The following is a 20,246-nucleotide window of genomic DNA, read 5'->3' as shown; positions in this document are numbered from 1 at the left end:
AGCCCCAGGGCTTCAGACAGCTGCCAAAATAACAACATGCAAGCTTCAGCAAGGAAGGGGTACACAACGGAGTTCACATCATCCCTACCATCTAACATCAACTACCTCAGCGTCTGTGGGGTTTGGCATAGACCTTATTTTGTTGTGGTTATTTGGGGTTTTGTTTTCTGGGTTTTTTTTGCATGACCACATTCGATCTGAACAGAATCCAGAGAAAAGCTAACCCAGCAAAAGAAGAAAATATCCTAGAAAAGCCTGTCTCCGCAATTTTCCGCTGACTCCGGCAGCTTCCAAATTGTCTCTTGCCCAAGCTGCCCAGCAAGCAGGCACTATAAGGTTTTGCAAATGCACAGTAGTTAAGTTTTCCTTTTCAAAGCACCTCTGAGCTTCAATGAAATCATGCTGGATGAACCTCAGACCACATTTTCTTCAGGAGGTTTAGTCATGCTGCAGGCATGTGGGTGACAGGTGTGTCATGCATTTCTGTGTAGGGACGAGGAGTCGGGATAAATTGTGAAGTGAATCTTGTCTGTACAAAAACATATCTGAAGAGCACAGGATGATCGCTCTCTGAAAGTCAATAGAAATGCTCCCTTCATGAGCAGCATCAGGCAGGTTTTACCAGACCACTGACTAAAGCTTGAAATTAATTTTGTCCTGTTTTATCTAGTCAGCTTTAAATAAAAATACATGCAAATGACTACTGACTTTTGGCAGGTGCAGAGAAGGACAGGATGAAGCAGACAACTAGCTCCAATCCAAACCACTGAAAATATATATATTTACACTTGAAATGGGTGGCCCGCTTGCACTTTCCACTGGTAATTACGCAACATTGGCTCCTCTTCTGCAGTTCAGGTTAGATATGCTGCGGATGAAAAATGCCTTGTGTGGGTGGCAAAGCATGACAAGGGCATGGGCAGGGACCTTGTAATTCCTGTATTTCCATTGTTGATTTGGTCTGGTCTGAATCATTCCTGTCTCCAAATTAGCTGCCTACAGATGTATAACGCTATCACACTAAGCGTGCCAGCCATCTGACACGGATGGAGGGATGGATGGATGGGTTGACATCAGCATGATAAAACTGATGCTGTTCGCAAAATAACCTCAGCAAAAAGAACAAAGTGAACTGAGAAATACCTTGTCCATTGAATCGGGCAGAAAATAGAAAAATGTCAGATCGGAGCTGATGTACTCCACCAAGTACTGAATCCTGGTCCGTGGCATATAGTTACATCTTTTTTAGCAAATTAAGCACTGCCAGGATCCATTCTGGCCACAAAGCCGACTGACAAGTGCTGGTCACATCCACACTACTAAACTCTTTCACCCTCGATACAGAGCAGCTGCATCCAAACTGCTGATTGGGGATGGTCTCTGGCCAGCGTCAACGCCTATGCAAGCTGTGCCCGAGCCCAGGCCTCACTGGAGGAGGTCAAAACCATACCAAGGAAGGTTTGAACAATATAACAGTGGGGATGGTGGAGCCCTCATGCCCTGGCTTTGCTCTGGCACGGCATAGTTGGCTGGTTTAGATGATCCCAGGGTGAATCCAGCAGCACAAACAAGCCAGAGAAGTTGCCCACTGATCTTGTGACGTGAATAAATACGGACTGAACCTTCTCCACGACAGTCTGAAAAACCCCTCATGCAGTATCTTCTGGTAAGAAGGTGGGACATGGTATAACTAAGCTACCAGGGAGAAGCTGAGGAGTTAAAAACCAAGCGAAACCATAACAAGTCACTGACCATCCTGCCAGAGTGCACACCAAAAATCAAAGAAACCCTGGGCAAAAAAACCCCACAGAGGCGAGGACTAGTCTCTTAGCATTGGGATTAGTATCAATAAAGGGCTGGGGGTAATCTTCCTCCTCGAGGTTTTGGCTTGGCAAAAGGCGCTGTTTGGCAACAAGATCACAGATAATCCCAAGAGAAAATGGTCACCACACCAAACTGTCCACCATGAACTTGTTGGGTGTAGTGGTAGAGCACGTGCTTTATGTTAAGGCTGTAATGAAGTCCTTCAAAAAGAAATAATGCTTCAGGGTTGACACAGGCTCTCACTGGAAATCTTTTGCTAAATCAAGATGCCAGTGGATATCATTCAAAGAAAGGACTAATAGCGGAGGCAGAAAGTTTATGCAACTAAGCGTAATGAAACAGTCTTAACACGTAGTGGAGGCACCTGCCTTCATTGTTATCCACACTACGAGCCATGAAGAAGGAGGACTTTGGAACAGGGGTGTGTCAAGCCCTTAGTCAAGCTGGTTTGGCTGTGAGAAATTAGCACTGCATTGAGAGGTAAGGTCACTTCTAGAGTGTTTTGCCCCTCTGCTCCCATAACGGGATGGAGGTGACGGCTGTTGGTGTGGTGGTCTGGAGCAAGGGTCCTGTTCCTGAGGGAAGGCAGGTTGCAGATGCTCATGAGAGGCAACACTGAAGGGTCTCCTCCTCGACTCCTGATGAGTGTGCCTTGGCTCGTTGACTCCTTTCACTGTCCCGGTGCGAAGCGGCAGGGTCCGGCTGTTCAGTGGGGCCGGGGAGTGGGACCACATCTCCAAACCAGACCTCCAGGTTGACAAGTTTGGCGGGGGGACCTTCTCATGGTGCTTTTGAAAATGAGGATGCTATCTCCTGGAGGAAAGGTCTCTGAGGAACAGCAGGATTGTTTGTCATCCATTCCTTTCTCATGCTTATGCCAATGAAACGCAGATGGGTAGAGGAGAGCTCTTCGTGGAAGGACCAAGGAAAGTCTTTACACAGGGCATGAGTCTCAGGGAACTGGATCAGAGTAAGTCTACCCTGGCATTAAAGGTAAGTCAAAAGAAAGTCCTGGGAGGAGAAATGCAGGCCTGTTGCTGGAAGATGGGCACCTCTGTGCTTTTACGACTCAGTAGCTGGGGACAGCAAGTTCACTTCACAAATTACCTCTTTTTATGGAGACAGCATACTGGTTGGGGAAGAAACAGGGTGAAATGTTAGTAGGAGACTTGAGAAGGGACTCGTTATGGGACACAGGCAATGGAGAAGGGAAATGAAAGCTTTTCACAAATATGTATGTGTGTGTGTATATATATATGTATTTATGTGCACGGTGAACAATGGACTGGGAATTTAGATAGGGGATGACAAGACAAAATACCTCCCTTTGCATGAAAATGTGACCATCATATTGGTTGTAGTCAGAGCCCAGAAACATTTGCCTGAAATGGAGTTTGACTGGGAATTACAGTACCAGTGACAATTTGGCTTCTTATAAACTTTGCCGTGCGTCTAGTTTGGCGTGCATGAGTCCTGTCCTCCTTGAAAGGGACAGACACCGTTTAAAAGTTTTCTTTATAAAATAAAATGAAACAACTGAAAAAACCCCAGCATTTTCTCAGAACACTGCAAAGGATCACTGACTGAAAAAATTGTTTCTCTTCAGGTATATTCAGGCGAAGAAAGCGTTCAGCTTCTTTAAATTGTTATATAAAATTGGTACTAGTTTCTTTAAATACTATTATAATTAAAAAAACCAACTGATTCCTCAAATTAAAAAAAAAATCATAATATTAATTAAAAAATATCCCCCCCATGCTGATCTTCGCTTCAGAATAGGTCAGCATGGGAGTTTTGCACCCTAGACAGTTACAGTATTTCTGGAATAAAAAATTGCAATTACACACAGAAAATACTACAGCATTCACTTAAAAATATCGCATTTTGTTGTTGTTGCTTTTCCCCTCACAAGTAGAGGGATGGTGGGATTGAAAAGATGCCCTGAAACGGGAATATTCCTTTAAAGGAGCAATACTCTCGAAACGGAAAAGGGTGTTGGATAGATGCCAACCGGTGATTTAACTCGAAACAAGAGATTCCAGCACAGAAACAGAACTTGAGAGATGTGAATGTTCAGACACCGAGCGGGTTATTTGGAAATGCCAAGACAACCACACAACCCACGGCAGGTGACCGTCTAGGCTTTGCCATCATCGGAGGTGGCAGCATCTCCTTGCGGTGAGAAGGCTAAGCTAAACCACGATGCTCTCGCTACGCTCTTGAATTTCCTCTGGTGTTTTTTCTCGCCATGTACTTACAGTAGAGGGTGACACGAGACAGTTTTTTTATCATCAGCAGTTCCCCACATGTACCGAGTTGAAGAATTCTCAGCTAAATCACAACAACAACATCAACAAAAATACAAAGCACCAAATCATCTCAAGACGTGAGTCAGTTTACAGGTTATTACCGTTTGAAGAAGTTTGTTGTTTTGTTGTTGTTTGTTTGTTTTTTTATCCCGATTTTCATGTTTTGTTTTCCTTAAAAACAAAACAAAACAAAAATCAAACCCCCAAAACCCCAAAATGGAACGAAGGATGCTTTACAATCACTTTAAGGCTCGCACTGAATGAGACATGACAGGTCTTATACACAGATTACAAATAATACATGTATGCCTTTCACAGCCTTAAAATGATACAGTAGGTCAAATTATTTTGCCAGTCACTGATCAAGTATTGTGCCTTTAAATTGACTCGCTTTTTGCTACTATGCTGAGTTTTATTATTACTGAAATAGTTATTAGATATGTGTAAATGTACTTTAGTAGATGTTTTTGGTATACAATTTCAATGTTTGCAGATTTCTTATTTTCCAGAAATCAAGGTGGCAGGCCTTATTCTGGGCTCAGACGGTTGTTATTTACTCCACTGAAGTCAGTGGCACTGTAGCGTGTGCAATTGTTCGAAACAAGATCAGATACTGTATTACCATATTAATCTGGTGCAAACCGACCATTACATATGGCCCATTTACACGAGGAAAACGGTTACATGGTGGGATCGCATTTATAACACGACTCGGTCAAGGCTAGCAGGCTTGGCCAAATGGTGGTATAAATGCATTGCCAAATTGAGTTACAGACCTGATTTTGTCTTTCAACTGGAAAAATCAAACTCCATTGGGGGTGTCTTGGCTTTGCTTTCTTATCTTTAGACATTTGGGTTTTTCTGCTAAATCCAATAAGAGCAACAAGATTTTTTTTTTCATACATTTCTCTCTTTTTGTTGTTGTTGTTCACTTTTTTCTTTTCTTTTTTTTTTTTGTGTTTTTTTTTTTTTTTTAATTTTAAGGTTTGTATTTCAGTTGGTTGTTTTTTTCCTGGCATATAATCATCAAAGAGTTTTGCATGAGAAAGGTGACAGTACTTAATGAAACTCAGCACCTAAGGGCATAAGGCAGTTGTAGGTTTGTTTGTTTGTTTTTTTATTTTTCAATCAGCACCAATCCCATAAATAATGTTCTACACTTGGTGTACGGTATAAAACTGATGTGGAGATGCCTCCTTCTCCACCTGTGAATCCTAGGTGTGGAAGTTGAAATACTGTTTCTTGTGTGTAAAAAACAAAAGAAAAGTTTTTCTTTTTGTTTTTACTTACAAAACATAGAGAATATCTTTTTTTTTTATACATACAGCAACCAGAAAGAAAGCTTATCTGAAGGTTTGTGTTTGTTTCATGATCTGTGTTTACCGTAAACAAAAATAAGGTCCCCTCTTTTACTTTTGCTTTAAGGAGCTTTTAAAGTGAAGATTCATATTGTAGCAACTCATATAAGAGAGGTCCATCTCTATACCTAATACCTACAGCTGTGGGGGTGACATACTGGAGGATGTTGATAGTTCTTCTTAACCTCCTGTCTACAAAATGAGCATCCCATGCAGGATATCTTTTTCTTGGGATGTCAATCTTAATGAGAGGCCCCTCGGGGGGGTAGGGTCGCCCAGATGGAGTAGATGGTACCATTGCTCTCACCTGGAAAACGGGCAAGCAAGTGTCAGCTGTGAGTTCCTCCTGTTGCTCCGTGACCGCTCTGGTGGGCGTAGCCTGGGCCCCCCGGTACCCAGGGGTTTGGGGTGCCATGGGCTCAACATCGGGGGGCAAAGGAATGCCCCAGAGCAGCTCGGCGCAACAGGAGCTGACCAAGATCTTAACTCTTGGCCCCATGGGATGCAGCACACCATAATATAACAGCATCAAAGCTATCCCAGCAGCAAAGCTAAGAAAGACACAACACAGTGCTGGCACGGCATATGAGTCAGTAGTGTCAGGATCTCTGTAAAAATACCAAAGGAGCGTCAAGGCAGCGTTCTCCGTCAGGACTACCGTGTAATACGCAAACATTCTGTATCGAGTCCGCCCTTCCTTGACATTAAACCAGCAGAAAATGTACACAATCCCTACCACCATGTTGAAGAGGATCTCCTCCCACTTAGACATGCAGAAATCTGTCCCACCATGGATGATCCAGAAAGCCATGGCACACCAATGGACCACGACAAAGATCCCAAAGTAGAGCTGGAAGATGGAAGCAAAGAGAGCAAAAGAAAGAACTCGGGATGAGATGGTGAAGAGGCGCCAGAAGACATGGATGAGGGCCCCTCTGTAGCTCATACTCTTCTTGTCGTCCCTAGAGTCCCGAAGAAGCTTGTGATAGGAGGCTAGCACCCAAGCCAGGGACATCAGGGAGGCCACAGAGGACACACCTGCCGGAAGACACACAGATCCACTGAGTTAGACAGGAGGTTTGGTTGAAAACATCATCTGCTCACTAAATTATTGCATCTGGGGCAGGCTCAGCAGCCCAAAGGTTCAACTCACGTCCGGTTGTCCTTACAGTCTAGAGGAGATAAATACAGAAATATCAGTGTGGGAGTTGGAAAAGATGCTGTATTCAGTTCTCTGACACAGCACATTATGCTTATCTTCATGAGGTGTTCGCTCTGCCACCCCACCCCAGCTCTTCTCTTCTTAGAGGGAACAGCCTCTGTCCTCATCCTGATTAGATCCACATTTGAGAATTTGAAAGCCAGTTCCCATCTAAACGCTGCAGCCCAAGTATGAAGGTTACTTTCTGTAGAAAGGTGTCTATCTTGGAGAGCACCACCGCAAGAGCAGGGCATCTATAGTCCTTGTAACTGCATGGATCTTTTTTATTCTAAAATACTTTCATACAAGCAACATTCACATTGACTTGTACTTGATTGTGCCTTAATCAGGAAATCCCATTTGCATTTGCCTTTGGAAAAAACAGGCAGGTGGTCAGTTTTTTGTCACCCTGTGGTCCCATGCAGATGAATATATAAGTACAGGGAACATCAAGACTCATCAATACCCTCCAAATGGTCCTGAAACAAAGAATCTGATCCCTCCCTGCCCTGTTTCTGGGATGGACTGAAGACCTGTATGGGAGGTAGCTTATCTCCAGCCTTGTCTCCAGGATGGACCACAGATCCAAGTCGCAGTCATGTCTCCAGCCCCGTCTCCAGGCCTATCTCATTCTGCTCCTGGTGGGACCCCATGGAAGGACCCCATTGGATCTGGTCCGTCCCCTTGCCTTGCCTGGGACTGCTGAGGGAGCCATTACCAGCACACAGCTCTGCCCAGTGCGCTCAGACCCTGTGGCACTGCTCCCATCAGTGAGTGCATTGCCTGCGCTGGGGTCACCCTCCATTCCCAACTCATCCCCCTGCGCCCTGGCATGGGGCAGGCAGCCCATGATATTCCAGAAGGGCCTGATCTTATTCCCCGTCATAATCAACACTTAAACTATTTATTTGCTCCAGTGGATAAAATAGTGCCCCGTCACACTTCAGGAGCTTTTGAAAATACAATACCATTGATTATTGCAAGGGTAAATTGACCAACTCATTGATCAAAGCATCATAATAAAAATTAATTGACAGATTCCTGGGAAAAGAAAAGGCCACTGGCATCGCATTCCTTTGGTCCCACTGCTGCTCACTGGACAACTGCTCTGCAGGTGAGGGAACAGATGATGGACTAAGATCCATGTTTGGGAAGCTAAATAATTTGGTAGCTATACTTTGATTGGGCCTTTGCGAAAGATTCCTCTGGGACCATCACCTATAAAATCTAAAGGAAAAATGCTAATGGTTTCAAGTGAACCAAACAATAACAAACACCCCTCCAGGTTCAGCTCTATTTTCCTTTTTATTACCTTAAGAAAACCCAAGCAGCAGCTTGCTGCAGCTGCTCAGGGTTAAAAAGCTAAAATGTCTGAACACCCTAAAGTTCTTCTTCTGTTTTCTTCTCACTTTTCCATCTGCCTACAAGGACCTGGCTCCCATGGGGATGGAAGGAAGATCCACTGACTCTTCAGACCTCCCTCTAGAGACTTTATCTTCTTCTTTTTGAGGACCCCACCCCACAGTGCGCTGGGGTTAGATTCCCCCCGCCCTCCAGCCTAGTTACGCCTGGAGGAGAGGTGCTGGAGAAGGTGGCCAGGAAGGACGGCAGACCTCCATCTCTGCCCCTCATTGAAATTCTCCCAGCCTGCAGTCCACCAAAACTATGCCTTTCCACCAGCTCTCAAGTGTCTCTCTGAATACCTTGTCTTCGGGCTCACATGTGCATTAGCATTTTAGACTGAATCTTAAAAAACAACAAACCACATACCAGTAAGATCAGTGGCCTTCTCAAAGAGGGATGCGTTAGGCCACCATCTTTAAGAAAACCACAATTTTCCTGAAGTTCTAAGTCCTCAATAAGAAACACTTGCATATAGGACTTGGGGACTGTAATGGATGGAAACTTCTGAAAGTGAACAGCCTCAGCCCAAAACAGATGCAGATTAGATTTATTTTTAACCTACCAGATGTGTTACATTTTTGGTAGACATAACAGTTTTGGAAGGCTGAGCAATGCCACACAATTCTTAAGGTAAGCGATGCAGTGTGTGTAAGTACTGTTTGTTGCAGTATCTTCTAGCTATTCAGTTTAAAAACTTTCCATTATTAGTGGAAAAAAAAAAAAAGTCATGTATTGTCTTATTTTAGTGCTGTTATACTGGAAACGTGTATGGCATTAGATGTACCTGCATACTGCAATCCAAGCAACGTCAACCCACAAGAGACAGATGTGTCACACTGGCTTAAAAAAGTTTCTGTTGGGTTCATTTATTCTAGAATAGAGAGAGGAATAAAATACACCAGAAACAAAAACCCAGTATACACATAAAGGCTTTTCCCACTGTAATGTTGTCAGTGCAGAAACCTACACTAACCACAGTCTTTGCTGTAAATTGAATAGAGCTGGCTGAGAGTATGTGTGTTGAGTCACTCATATTGTACGGTACCATGTCTGCTGATAGTCATCTGAACGTCTCCTTGAGTCAACAGAGAGAGGCAGACACCCCCAGAAAGTGATTCACCCTGTCCTAAGATCCATGTGTGGGACAAGGGGGGTTGACTCATGCTCCCAAAGTGTCTGCCTCCGTCCCTTGACAGGGGAGTGCGGGGACTTGCGAACACCATCAGTCAGGCAGGATGAGTCCTACCCTTACAAAACAGTGAGTTGCCTCCTCATTTGCACTAAGAGGAGGAATGAAGGGGGGAATGAAGTATCTCTAGACATTTTGACATATTCCTGCAGTTGTTTAAAAATTCACGACTCTGTGGCCAATGTGAATTTTGGCATCCTAGTGATGAGCAGGATCTGAACCTGGGTGTCAGGGGGATGCGATCAGTAAGTGGTTGTCAACAGGAACCATGGAGCAATATGAAGATTTCTGCAGTACTTCTTACTGTGTTGCCACAGAAGTTATTCCCTGGCTATTTCATACAGACTTAAATGACAAAGCATGCCTCAACTTTTGTCATCTTGACCATGAGTTTCTCATTCCCATCATTCCTGGTTACTTCTAGCCTGTGACATCTTCATACAATGTACAATTCTCACAAACTGTGGGATAAACTGTTCCTTTCTTTTCCACTTCTCCAGGACTTATTTCTAAGCAACTATAGAGATCTCTCCAATTATAACTAGAACAAAAAGTCCTGGTAAGTTGGATCACATGGGAAGTATTTTATTTTGATTTTGACTTTTGCACATGGTGACTGACGCACCTTCATCTAGCATGAGTGGGTTTCAACTCCCTTCCAAGGTTTGTTTATCAAAGGGTTGGGGTTGGTTTAAAACTGAAGTCACTTCCAAAAACCCACTCCCACTCCTCCCACTCTGTGCTTAGTCTTGGGAGTGGAAAATATCCACCATGCACTGCCACATCTATGTGGGCATTCTCAAGCCAGGAGGACATCACCTACAATGCAGCTGGAAGCCCTGTGGCTGCATCTGTGAGATCTGTATCCCACCTGCCCGTAACAAGTCAGATTGGCATAGACTGGGGTTATCTTCAAGATCTCTGCACCAGGCTGTACAACAGTCCTTGAACTCCTCATGTCACCTGCTAGGAAGCAATGAGTGACACACAGGTCATAGTCAGCACCGTTGAGGAGTCAAGCCCATGTGTCTTGAATGACACAACACAAGAATTAGTTCCCCACGTCCTTTTAGTAGTGTGTCCTGAAGTCCTTAATGGTGAGACATATCCTAACCTACATTCAGCACGGTGAGGTAGAGCTCTATAATGTCCCCATTTGACAGAAGAAGCACTAAGATTTGAAGGATTTATCCAAGGTCTCATATAAAAACCATGCTATAGCAGGGACTAGATCTCCACATCACAGTGCACCTTGCCAAGGTATTTCAGAGAGGATTCAGCTCCTACTGTAGAGATTCACCTCGGGGTGTCCATGGGTGAGTGCTGTCTCTTACATTACTCAATGGAGAATTGAGACTCAGTGCAACCATCACAGATGGGAATCCAGAAACATTTGAGATGCTCTAGGATATTTCAGACCTCCATGTGGAGCTGGCAGGTGTGACAAACTTGCATACAGAAGGCAAGAACATTTTTGAGCTGGGAGCTGGAGTGAGGCAGGGTACTGAGGGCATCTCAGATGACACTAGGCAAAAGTCAAGCAAACTGTTTCCTTAGTGATTATGGCTGGTGCAGCCAGAGCTGTATGAAGGTCGTTGTTTAGACTCTGTGGCTCTGTTACCTACATCTCCACTGAATACAAGGGAAGCTTGGACACCCCCACCATGTGGAGACACCTCCATCAGAGACACCTTTGTTTAGGTGTCTGAATCTGGAATTGAACTTGCCCATCATCTTGAACTGCTTTGACGCTGACTTCTTGCCTTAGTAATTCCGCCTTTCCCAGGGGGAAACACAGTCCTCAGTGGGAAACACACGTGGCACGGAGACTAAGCAACAGTAAATGCTGAAGAGAAATGAGAAAGCAGTGGGAAATAAGGCAGTTATATAAAAGGTTAAACTTTCTGAGAAGAGTGTCAGACCAAGGAATAGAGTATTTGAGAAGGGGAAACAAGAGCCAATGCTTGGGATCGTGAAAACATGAGTGGACTAGAGTATAATGCAGGTAACGATCTGATACCAGAGGAGAGGAGCATAAACCACTCTGAGTTCAAGGGAATCTCCTGGAGCCTTGCTGAAGCTCACAGGGGCAGGCTGAATTTCAGCCCGTTTCAGTTTTCTTCCTCTAGTTCCTACTGATGGCCCAGAAAAAGAAAAGGCCATCTCAGAAATATAATGAAGGTCTTTGAAAGATCCACATTCACAAGAGAGACTCAAAACAATGACTCCCCTTAAATTGTCACTGCTGTTTTTAAAGCCCGTATATGTGCAGGAATAAAAACAGTGCATGGAAAGCCATCCAAGTCTGTCTGGCCTATTCATGCTCTGCAATGACACATGGTTTTACAACTAGTCTAATAAAAGCTGTAGACAAATCACACACACACACAAAATGAATATTTAAAATGAACAATATATCCCTTTTTCCCTTACTCGCAGTGTTGTTCAGCTGAGGAGAGAGGTTTTTCACTAGGGGTATGTACAGTTTTCATCACGAATCCAGCTGCAGGTTATTGGCTGTAAGTAAAATCCGAATGCACTTGCTGTAGCATATTCCCTAAGTATTTACTGTCGTGCCTGTCCCTTTAAAGCTGAAAATGATGCCTAAATGGTGCTCTATTTCTTTTTTGACATTAATTCTCCTGAAGACTCTACTAAAACAAAATGGGAAGATACCAACATTTCTCCCGGGTGAGCTGGACAGCAAATATTCAGTGCGACATGAAACCTTCCATCAACCCCTGTGCGAAGGCAGCGCTTGCTTAATGCCAAGTGCCACGTCTCGGTTCCTCCCCACCGCTCGCTGGCTGCTCAGGCCTCTGCGCTGTGAACCCTGTTATCGTGTTTTCCCCTTTGGGTGGCACGTTCCTCCCTGAAGCTCAGTACGACTCTAGGAACAGGCTTTCATTTTGATGCACACAGACTGAAAATGCATTTATATATAAAAGAGATCGAGCTAGATTCTGCTTTTGTAACAACATTGCCTGAAAGTTCCTCCCCTTTACTTTTTAACCTGTTTTTATTTATTTGCACCAGAGTAAAAGGGGTCAGAATCAGACCCCAGGTCTGACTTAATTTGTTCCTGCTGGAGTTTGATGCTTGATCTTCCTTTTTTCTTTCCCTTAAGAGGTAGGAATGACTTTTTTCGTCTTTCCTTCATTCTGCCTCTTTGTTTTTCACATTGAACATGGAAAAAATATGGACCATTACCAGTATATAAATAATAAAGGCTGTACAGACTATTTTGATCTTCATTTTCCTCACAGGACTTTAGAACACTCCCTTAACCAGTTTCTCCAGCGTGCCACCAGTCCATTACGGCAGATGAGCACTATTCTACCTATGGTGAACATCACTCGTCAGTCTGACCCGGGAATGGCCTGCTCACATCTACGTGACACCTCTGTACTCTACTCAGAGCTGGAGTGACCAGCAATGAAAAACCAGAGCCTGACGTTGGGAAGAGATGTGACTTGAACGTTGCATTTTCTATTGGTTACACCGGTGTCCTGTCCTTCACTTTCTTCTCATGAAAAATGTTTTGGTTTTGTTGGGCAAGGGGTGAGTTTCAAATCCTCAGCATCTGCTCCCTTGCTAGGGAGCTCTTCTGAGACCTTTCTCCAAGGAGCATCACAGCCCTGTTCTCCCCAAGATCTGACTCCCACAGGACACAGCCTCACCAGTCCATAAGAAACAGAAAACTGCTGGTGGCTGTTTGGGAAAGGCAGGAAGCAAAGGTAAGTAAGTAACTCAATTCTAGGACTAATCGCCAAGTAAGTCTGGGCAACAAGAAGAGGGTCCTCTACCACTGAATCCCACTGGGCCTTGCTTGCTTTGAGTTGCCACACAGGACAGTCCATGTTCAAGCTAGCACAGGGAGGGCTCTTCCACATTAGACCGGAGGAACATCCATGTTCCCAAACCTTTTATTGTGAGAGTGCGAAAGTCCATAGCAAGGCAACTTTAGAACAGCTTGCTCACATGGAGAGTTGCCCTCCCACCCCTTGCCAGTTAAAGGCTGGCTCGTGTCCTGAAATGTGAATGCTTCCTAAAACCTTTTCTTATTGCTCAATTAAGGTGTCCTCACTGACCCCAGAAACATTGGATCTCTTTTTCGCTCCCCTCCAGCTTTCGCCTTAGCACTGCCTTGAGGAAAAGAGGTCCACAGGTTCACTATGAATTGTGTTTCAAAAGGACTTGCTTTTCTCCCCTTTCATCCTGCTGCCTTTCAGTTCTCCCGTATGCCCCTTTTTCTCTACTGCTAGAACAGGTGACCGGCCACATTCGTCTGATCTCTGCTCTCATTATCTCAGCCGCTTCTGTCATGTCTCCTCCTATTCATCTCCTCTGTGAACTCGGAAGCTGCCAAACTGGCTCAGGCCCTGGGGCCATCCAGTCTTGCATATTCTCCTGGGTGCAAGCCAACGACTGACCCTCCCGCAGGAGGCACAAGCACCCTAGGGCAAGCAGAAATGGGATAATCTGCCCTCTGTTTTGGATTGTCCTTGAATACCCTCAGCAAAGTGTCAAATCTCCTGTTGAAAATGTTGGCTATCACCCACCACATAAGGACTGGCAAAGCTTCCCCCTGTCTTCCTTGCATCGTATGCCTCAGTGTTTATCCCACCTGAGGAGACCTGTCTGAGATGTGGGATGAGTTGCCCTCTGGAGATGCCTCTCTGTCTCTCCATTGACTCCACCTGGAGTGTGGATGATCAAACTGAAATGAGAAAACAGGTAGAAGTGGGTAAGATGAAAAGTACCATAGATAACAGTGGTTTGGCATCCACCAAATCCCTACAAGAGCTCAGAGGAGAGTCCTGAGTCCCAGCAAGGTGAGGAAAGCAGAAAGAAGTCTTGGGGAAACCTGTTCCTGACTCCAAGATGAGCAGAATAGCTGGCATTGTCAGAGTGGAAGTTGCCAGACCCAACATAATGTGGGCAAATTTGAGTGACGCAACACGATGATTTTATACCACTGAAGATCAAGCAGGCAAAACAACCCCACAACACTGTCTTGATGAGAGAAGGGTGCCGTGACTAGTCAGAGGACATATTCAAGTTGCATTTCCCTGAACAGCCAGAGTTATCACCATCTGAAAGAAAGTGGCAGCAGAAAGACAATATCCCCCTGCTACATCAATAAGAAGGCTGATCTCAACAGGCGTATATGCACACAGTCCTCATAGGCATCTACTTCCACTTTTTGCTTTCTGTAATAGCCTTGCCCTTTCCTAGGATGCTGACCGTAGATATCTCAGTTTTTACCTATTTGTGTAGGCAAAAAAGTTGCTGACATCCACTCCACAGCTGAAACATTTCTAGCAGCACTTAGCTGAAATCTCACTCCTTACATATGCACATATATTCAAACAAGCCTCACCTCACTTAGCTAACCGAGATCTTTGATCTTGTAGAGTGGCTTGCCACCAGATAACGGCTCATAAAAAGACGGTAGAGAGGAGAAGGGCACATGGGACCCCAGGTCTTGAGAGAACCTGCGTCACTGTGGTGACATCTAAAGTAGCAAACAAAAAACAGAGCCAGGACTATTCGTTGACCCTGAGCCCAGCTGGCATAGTCTGCCATGTCCATACTATTAAACTCTCTCAGTCTCCAAAACAGAGTTGTTGTTTCCAATCTGCCTTTTGGGAATGGTCCCTGGCCTATGTGAACTCATTTTCCCATGCCTGGGAAAGCTTTGGGAAAGGGCTAGCTGGCCAAAACTGTACCAGGCACCATGTTAACAGAATCACTTGAGTGCTAGTGCTTGGGCTCTGGCACTGTTTGCATTACAGGTATAGATGTAATCTGTGCACAGTCCTCTGCTATCACAAACATGGTCATATAATCCTCTTCATCACTTTAAGAATAATGTGGAAGACCTGTAGTTCAACTCCTGGAGATGGAGCCCCTTGTATTATCAGGTTCTCCAGGCTGGGGTTTTTGGCAGAGTAAATTAGCCCAAGTGGCTGCTGTGTCCAGACAACTCTGGGGAGCCCAAGCATGGCAGCTAGAGCTTCAGTAAGGTGTAATACAGACATGTAGACAGCTTTACACCGGCAAAATGTTGTTTTGGCAGTACAGGTTAATCCTTCTATGAATCTGGTCTCCACTAGGCTCTCAAATCTACGTCTGAGGAAAATGCCAGCATGACTATTGCTATAGCTAGGTGGGCAAACCCTGCCTTATGGAGAAAAGCTCTCTTCTGAAGGTCCATCCGGCCACTGGAGTGCATGGATGGGAGTCTAATGGTGAACTTCAAGGAAATAAACTTCAAAATCACACTTTTCAGGGGGAGCAATGCATGGCAAGTGTCTAAGACCACTTAGGAATCTGGGGTGAGTTTGGTGAACAGTTTCAGTCCTAAAGAAGCTGGAGGCAATCATGGACTAGAGGAGAGGGGGGACACACAACAAGACTAATCTTGCCTTTGGAGTCCCTTTTATTATGACATTATTTATGACATGAAGCTATTTATTTTGAAATTACTCTTCCATTTTGAAACTTCCCCTAAATGTTAAGAAAATGTAAAGAAAGGGATTCACTGTCCTCCTCTCACCAAAAGCAGATAGTGCCATTTCAGTGGATGCTATTTTGAGGGTGTTAATACAGAACAGTTCTTTCCTTTGAGATTTTTGGGTAGTAAACCAGAAATTTCATTAACCTTATTGACAATGGTGTTTTTGATCTTGGTGTGGGGCTACATTTGATGGTGTTTCCAATTAGAATAGCTGCTGTTATCACTTCAGTTGGGTTCATGTAGCCCAGTAACTCACACCCCCAGCAGTGAGGACTTGGGCTATCTTACACCAGTGCCAATATCTCTCCAGGATCTTCCCACCATGCCCTGGTGCATCCTTCCCCAACCGATCCTCTAAAGGACATGCTGAATCACATGTGGACAGGGCTGCATTGAGTTTCAGAGACACTCAGAACCAACAACTATGTGCATCTCTGTCTTCTAATGCCACATATACAGGAACGAGAGACGGTCTGGTCTGAGCCTGGGCTAAATTTATCCAGGTACCAATCACCTGGGCTAATTCTGCAGTGGAAATGTGCTGGGAGAGCAGCAGCCAGGATTTCCTGGGCACAGTTTAGGTTGTTTGGAAATAGAGCATGAGAACTCTTATACGTGTCTATTTTTGTCAAAAGCTGTATGAACTGCCACTCTATTCGGGGTGACATACCCTCTGCACAGTCATCACTGTAATTATAAAGACTTTAGTTAAACTCCTGTTAATCTGAACGCCTTTAACCACTGTCTCAGAATCACACTGAAAAAGAACCCCACCTGAATCCCCAGAAGTGAACAGGCGCAGACAAAAGGATTTGAAACTTTTAAAGAGACCCCAAGAGATTTCACTTAAAATGCTCCATCAGGATGTCCTGACAACACCTCCAGCAAGGACAGGATTTAAATCTATGCATGCAGAGCAAAATCCCTTGTTGTAGGCAATGTTATAGGGCAGTAGAGTCTATCACAGAAACCTGGTTCAACCTGAAAGGAACACGGCCAGCAGAGAAGTGTACCAGTTATCTCTATAGACTTCCATTGCTTTTTCTTGGTGTACTTTCTGGTTCCTCTTGTGCTCATTTGCTTGTGACCCCAGTTCAGAAATCAGAGTAGCTTGAGCAGAGCCTCATATCTACATGGCCGTCAGCATGGCCCAGAGACATCCAGATCTTACCAGGCACCTGAGATGGGAAAAAAATCAACCTGAGCTACCTTTATACGTAATATGGAGAGCTAAGCACCACCATTAGCATGGATCTACCATGGATCTCTAGAGACTAAAGACTCCCAAGTATGTCTGTGCTGCTCTTGTAGCCTCTTGGTTAGATGTGCAGTGTTGTGTGGTCATTGATTGCTGCGATCTAGGTTTTTTCCCTCTGCTATTTAAAATAGTCTTTCCCACAGCAACAGGAGAAAAACACTCAAACATGTGATTACTTTAACTGAGAAGAATAAGATGGCAAAATCCAAGAGGAGTTACTCTTGGAGGAAAAATCGTATTGCACATTCAACAGGTGGTTCTTTGTGAAGGACACTTTAGACACAACTTGTAGCTGCCAATTCTTTGCTCAGATTCTTGAGAATATTGAAACTCCTTACAGACTCCAGTAGAGTCACTCCCAGTTTACACTCTGCAAAGATCAGACCAAGCCTCCTATATTGAGGGTTTTCAGACCTAATGATATTTGAACTCTACCGCTAGGAACCTTTAGAAGAGAAACACACCTTATGAAACTACTAGAATGCACTGAAATGGGGAAAGAAACCTTTGCTAAGGAAAACAACACATGGCTTGATTTAGAATAAAATCTTTCCCCACCCATTTCTATGTTCTGAGTAGGGATAGTCGGCATGAAACAACACAACTCCACAAGCACATAAAATATACCTGCATTTTAACACTGTACATTTGATAGTTGTTACCGCATCTTTATCCTGGCATTCTTTTTAAAATTCAGATGAGAACCGCAGCCATTGAGAGTAATTTAAATCTGCCTAGCACAAGTTGAAAGGATGTTGTAATCTTGCAAGTGGGACTAAAATACTCTGAAAAATGGGGGAGCACATCAGCACTGGAAAGGAAAGCCCTAGGAGTTCTGCTGTCTGCTTCTGAAAGTAACCATGAGAATCTCTTCTTCCTAGCACAGGTCTGGGGCAGCTTTTGAACCTGGGACCTTGTGCCTAGAGATCAGTAACTGAGCAAAGCCTAATTCTGTTGACTGCTACATCCATGTCATTATTCTGTCTCAGCCCCCAAAACAGGGTGGCGCAATCCAGACTGCTTGCTGGGAATCGTTCTTGGCCTGTGCTAACACCTGAACCAAGCCTGGGAATTGTCTGGGTTGGTGCTAGCCGCCGTGAGCTAAAAATGTGCCAAGGACTGTGCTGATAATTGAACCACATGGATGACTGAGATCTGGTGGCTGTGCTCACGTTCTGATGCGTTTAGTTTATTAGCATAGATGAAACCCAACAGACTCGTCACCATATTGGGGAAGCAACATCTTCTGCCAGGGCTTAGTGAAGGAACTTCCTGCTATAAATACAGCTCCCATGGCCAGTTCCTTGGAGATGAGGCAACATCAAGGCAATGTTTCAAACAGTCTGTGACAGTACCAAACATGGATCCTGCAAACCACCTCTGGTTAATGGTTTGGCCTGAACACAGAAAGTTGGCAGGCCATTAGAAAAATAACTTCATCCCAGTCCTGGAAATGTTTTTGACCTGATGGGGAAGAGGAAGGAAACCCAACTTGGTTCATACTCACTGGCCAAGGTAAGATGTTTTCATTCAGTGTGTTTAGAGGAGATGTGTCAGCAGTGCAGACTTTGCTAACCTTATGGTTTGTAAATCTTTGTTATTGTGTGTGGGGCCATTGGTGGAATTGTCTCGGCATAATTGCAGGTGAGGGGACTGGTCTCCTGAAAAATAGGAGCATCTCAACACTTCTGGATAGTACACAGGGCTGGCATCATTAGAGTGAGTCTGGCAGAGCATTTCTGTGAGGGGGAGTGACAAAGTGACAAAAACGGATGTGGTGCAGCTGGTGCTGTCTCACAGTGGGGTAGCTGAAGGCACCAGGGATTCTGCTTTCCAAGGATAACAGCAGGAACCTGCTTCTTCCTCTGCTTCTCATGCTTTGTACGCTCTGCAAAGGTCTAAGTGATGTGTAGCAGGCCAGAACTCAATGACATACCAGCATCCACCAGTTAAGTCGTGCTCAGGTTGGCTTGTCTCTCCTGGGTCTTTTTGCCTTCTCAGAAGTTCATGTGTGCACAAGATGGAGTTGAGACTGCCTCTTCAACAGGTTAATGAACATCACCTTCCCCAAGGACAGGCTGGGATCAAATCATGCATCCGTTCCCCTACTGCAAACGTCTGTTTGCACCTTAGGGTATTTCAGATATGGGCTCCTGCGATAGGGAAAGAGCCGTGCCTGGTGGACATCCCCCACAAGTGAGCATCCGTGCGAAGACGTGAATGTACTGAGGGCACTGAGAGCATGAGGTTGGTCAAATGCCACTTAGGACAAAAGTCATTTCAGCAGATTTCCACTGACTCAGTAAATCTGCTGCACTCCCAGACACAGGACTGTCACCCCGAGCCAATCATCTAAAACAACTGATAGTTTCTGAAACAAGAAAGTTCTTTCCTTCAATACTCAGCAATTTTGAGCCAGTTGCATCAACCTGAACTGCTCCATCTACATCAGGGGTAGAGACACAGAGAAGTCCCTAGCTCCCACCCCTGCGTCTTCCCCAGGTTTTTTACATATCTTGGTGTCTACGTGCTCTCTGTTTACCCAGAGTTAGCATGCTCTTCCTGGATGCCTGATGTGAACTCCAGAGCTGCACGCTAGAGCAACCTGAAAATGAAAAGAGTTGAATTTCCATGCATTTTACCAGCCAATTGCACAGCAGCATGCAGCCACCTTTTCCTATGCTCTAATCATGAATCTGCCATAAGATGTATGTCTCCAAGAAAGTCTGCAGCATAAAATTACCTGAAAAAGCCTTAATTTCCTGCCTGGAATCTGTTTTGCATGAACCTGCTTCCCAGGAGCCTGCAGCCATAATTTCCTGCCTGGAATCTGTTTGGCATGAACTTGCTCCCCAGGATCCTCCCCAAGACCTTGGGCTACTCAAAGCTCTCTCTCCATGCCTCAGTTTCCCAGCTGGCCTGCAGCTCCTCGGAACAGCATGAGCTAATGCTTGTGTAGTGCTCTGATGATGTAACTCCCTCCCAGTGATTACCACAGTCTTACAAAGCCTAAAATTGGCAGCACTGGCTACCTGCCAGTGCTGTCCCGTGAATGGTGACTCATCTTTATTGGCTGTGGCATGTCATATGCGTGATGGTGGCAGGTGATACGGAACAGAAGGGTTTTTATCAGCACTCCAAAATAACAGAGTGAGAGCTATGGCAAGGTGGTGGACGGAG

At 44.8% G+C, this 20,246-nt stretch overlaps 1 protein-coding gene across 2 annotated transcripts in view; it reads right to left on the bottom strand.

The window, feature by feature from the left end:
* Positions 1-5,564: 5,564 nt before the first annotated feature.
* The window catches only part of XKR6 (XK related 6), a 191,655-nt gene continuing 176,973 nt past the window's right edge, over positions 5,565-20,246 (bottom strand). For both annotated transcript variants that reach the window (XM_059835429.1, XM_059835430.1), the window contains one exon: positions 5,565-6,529. In XM_059835429.1, coding sequence (XP_059691412.1) covers positions 5,565-6,529 — 965 coding nt within the window. The remainder of the gene's footprint in view (positions 6,530-20,246) is intronic.

The sequence above is a fragment of the Gavia stellata genome, chromosome 2 (assembly GCF_030936135.1).
Source record: "Gavia stellata isolate bGavSte3 chromosome 2, bGavSte3.hap2, whole genome shotgun sequence".
Taxonomy (NCBI): Eukaryota; Metazoa; Chordata; class Aves; order Gaviiformes; family Gaviidae; genus Gavia; species Gavia stellata.
This window is presented reverse-complemented; position numbering and strand designations above follow the sequence as displayed.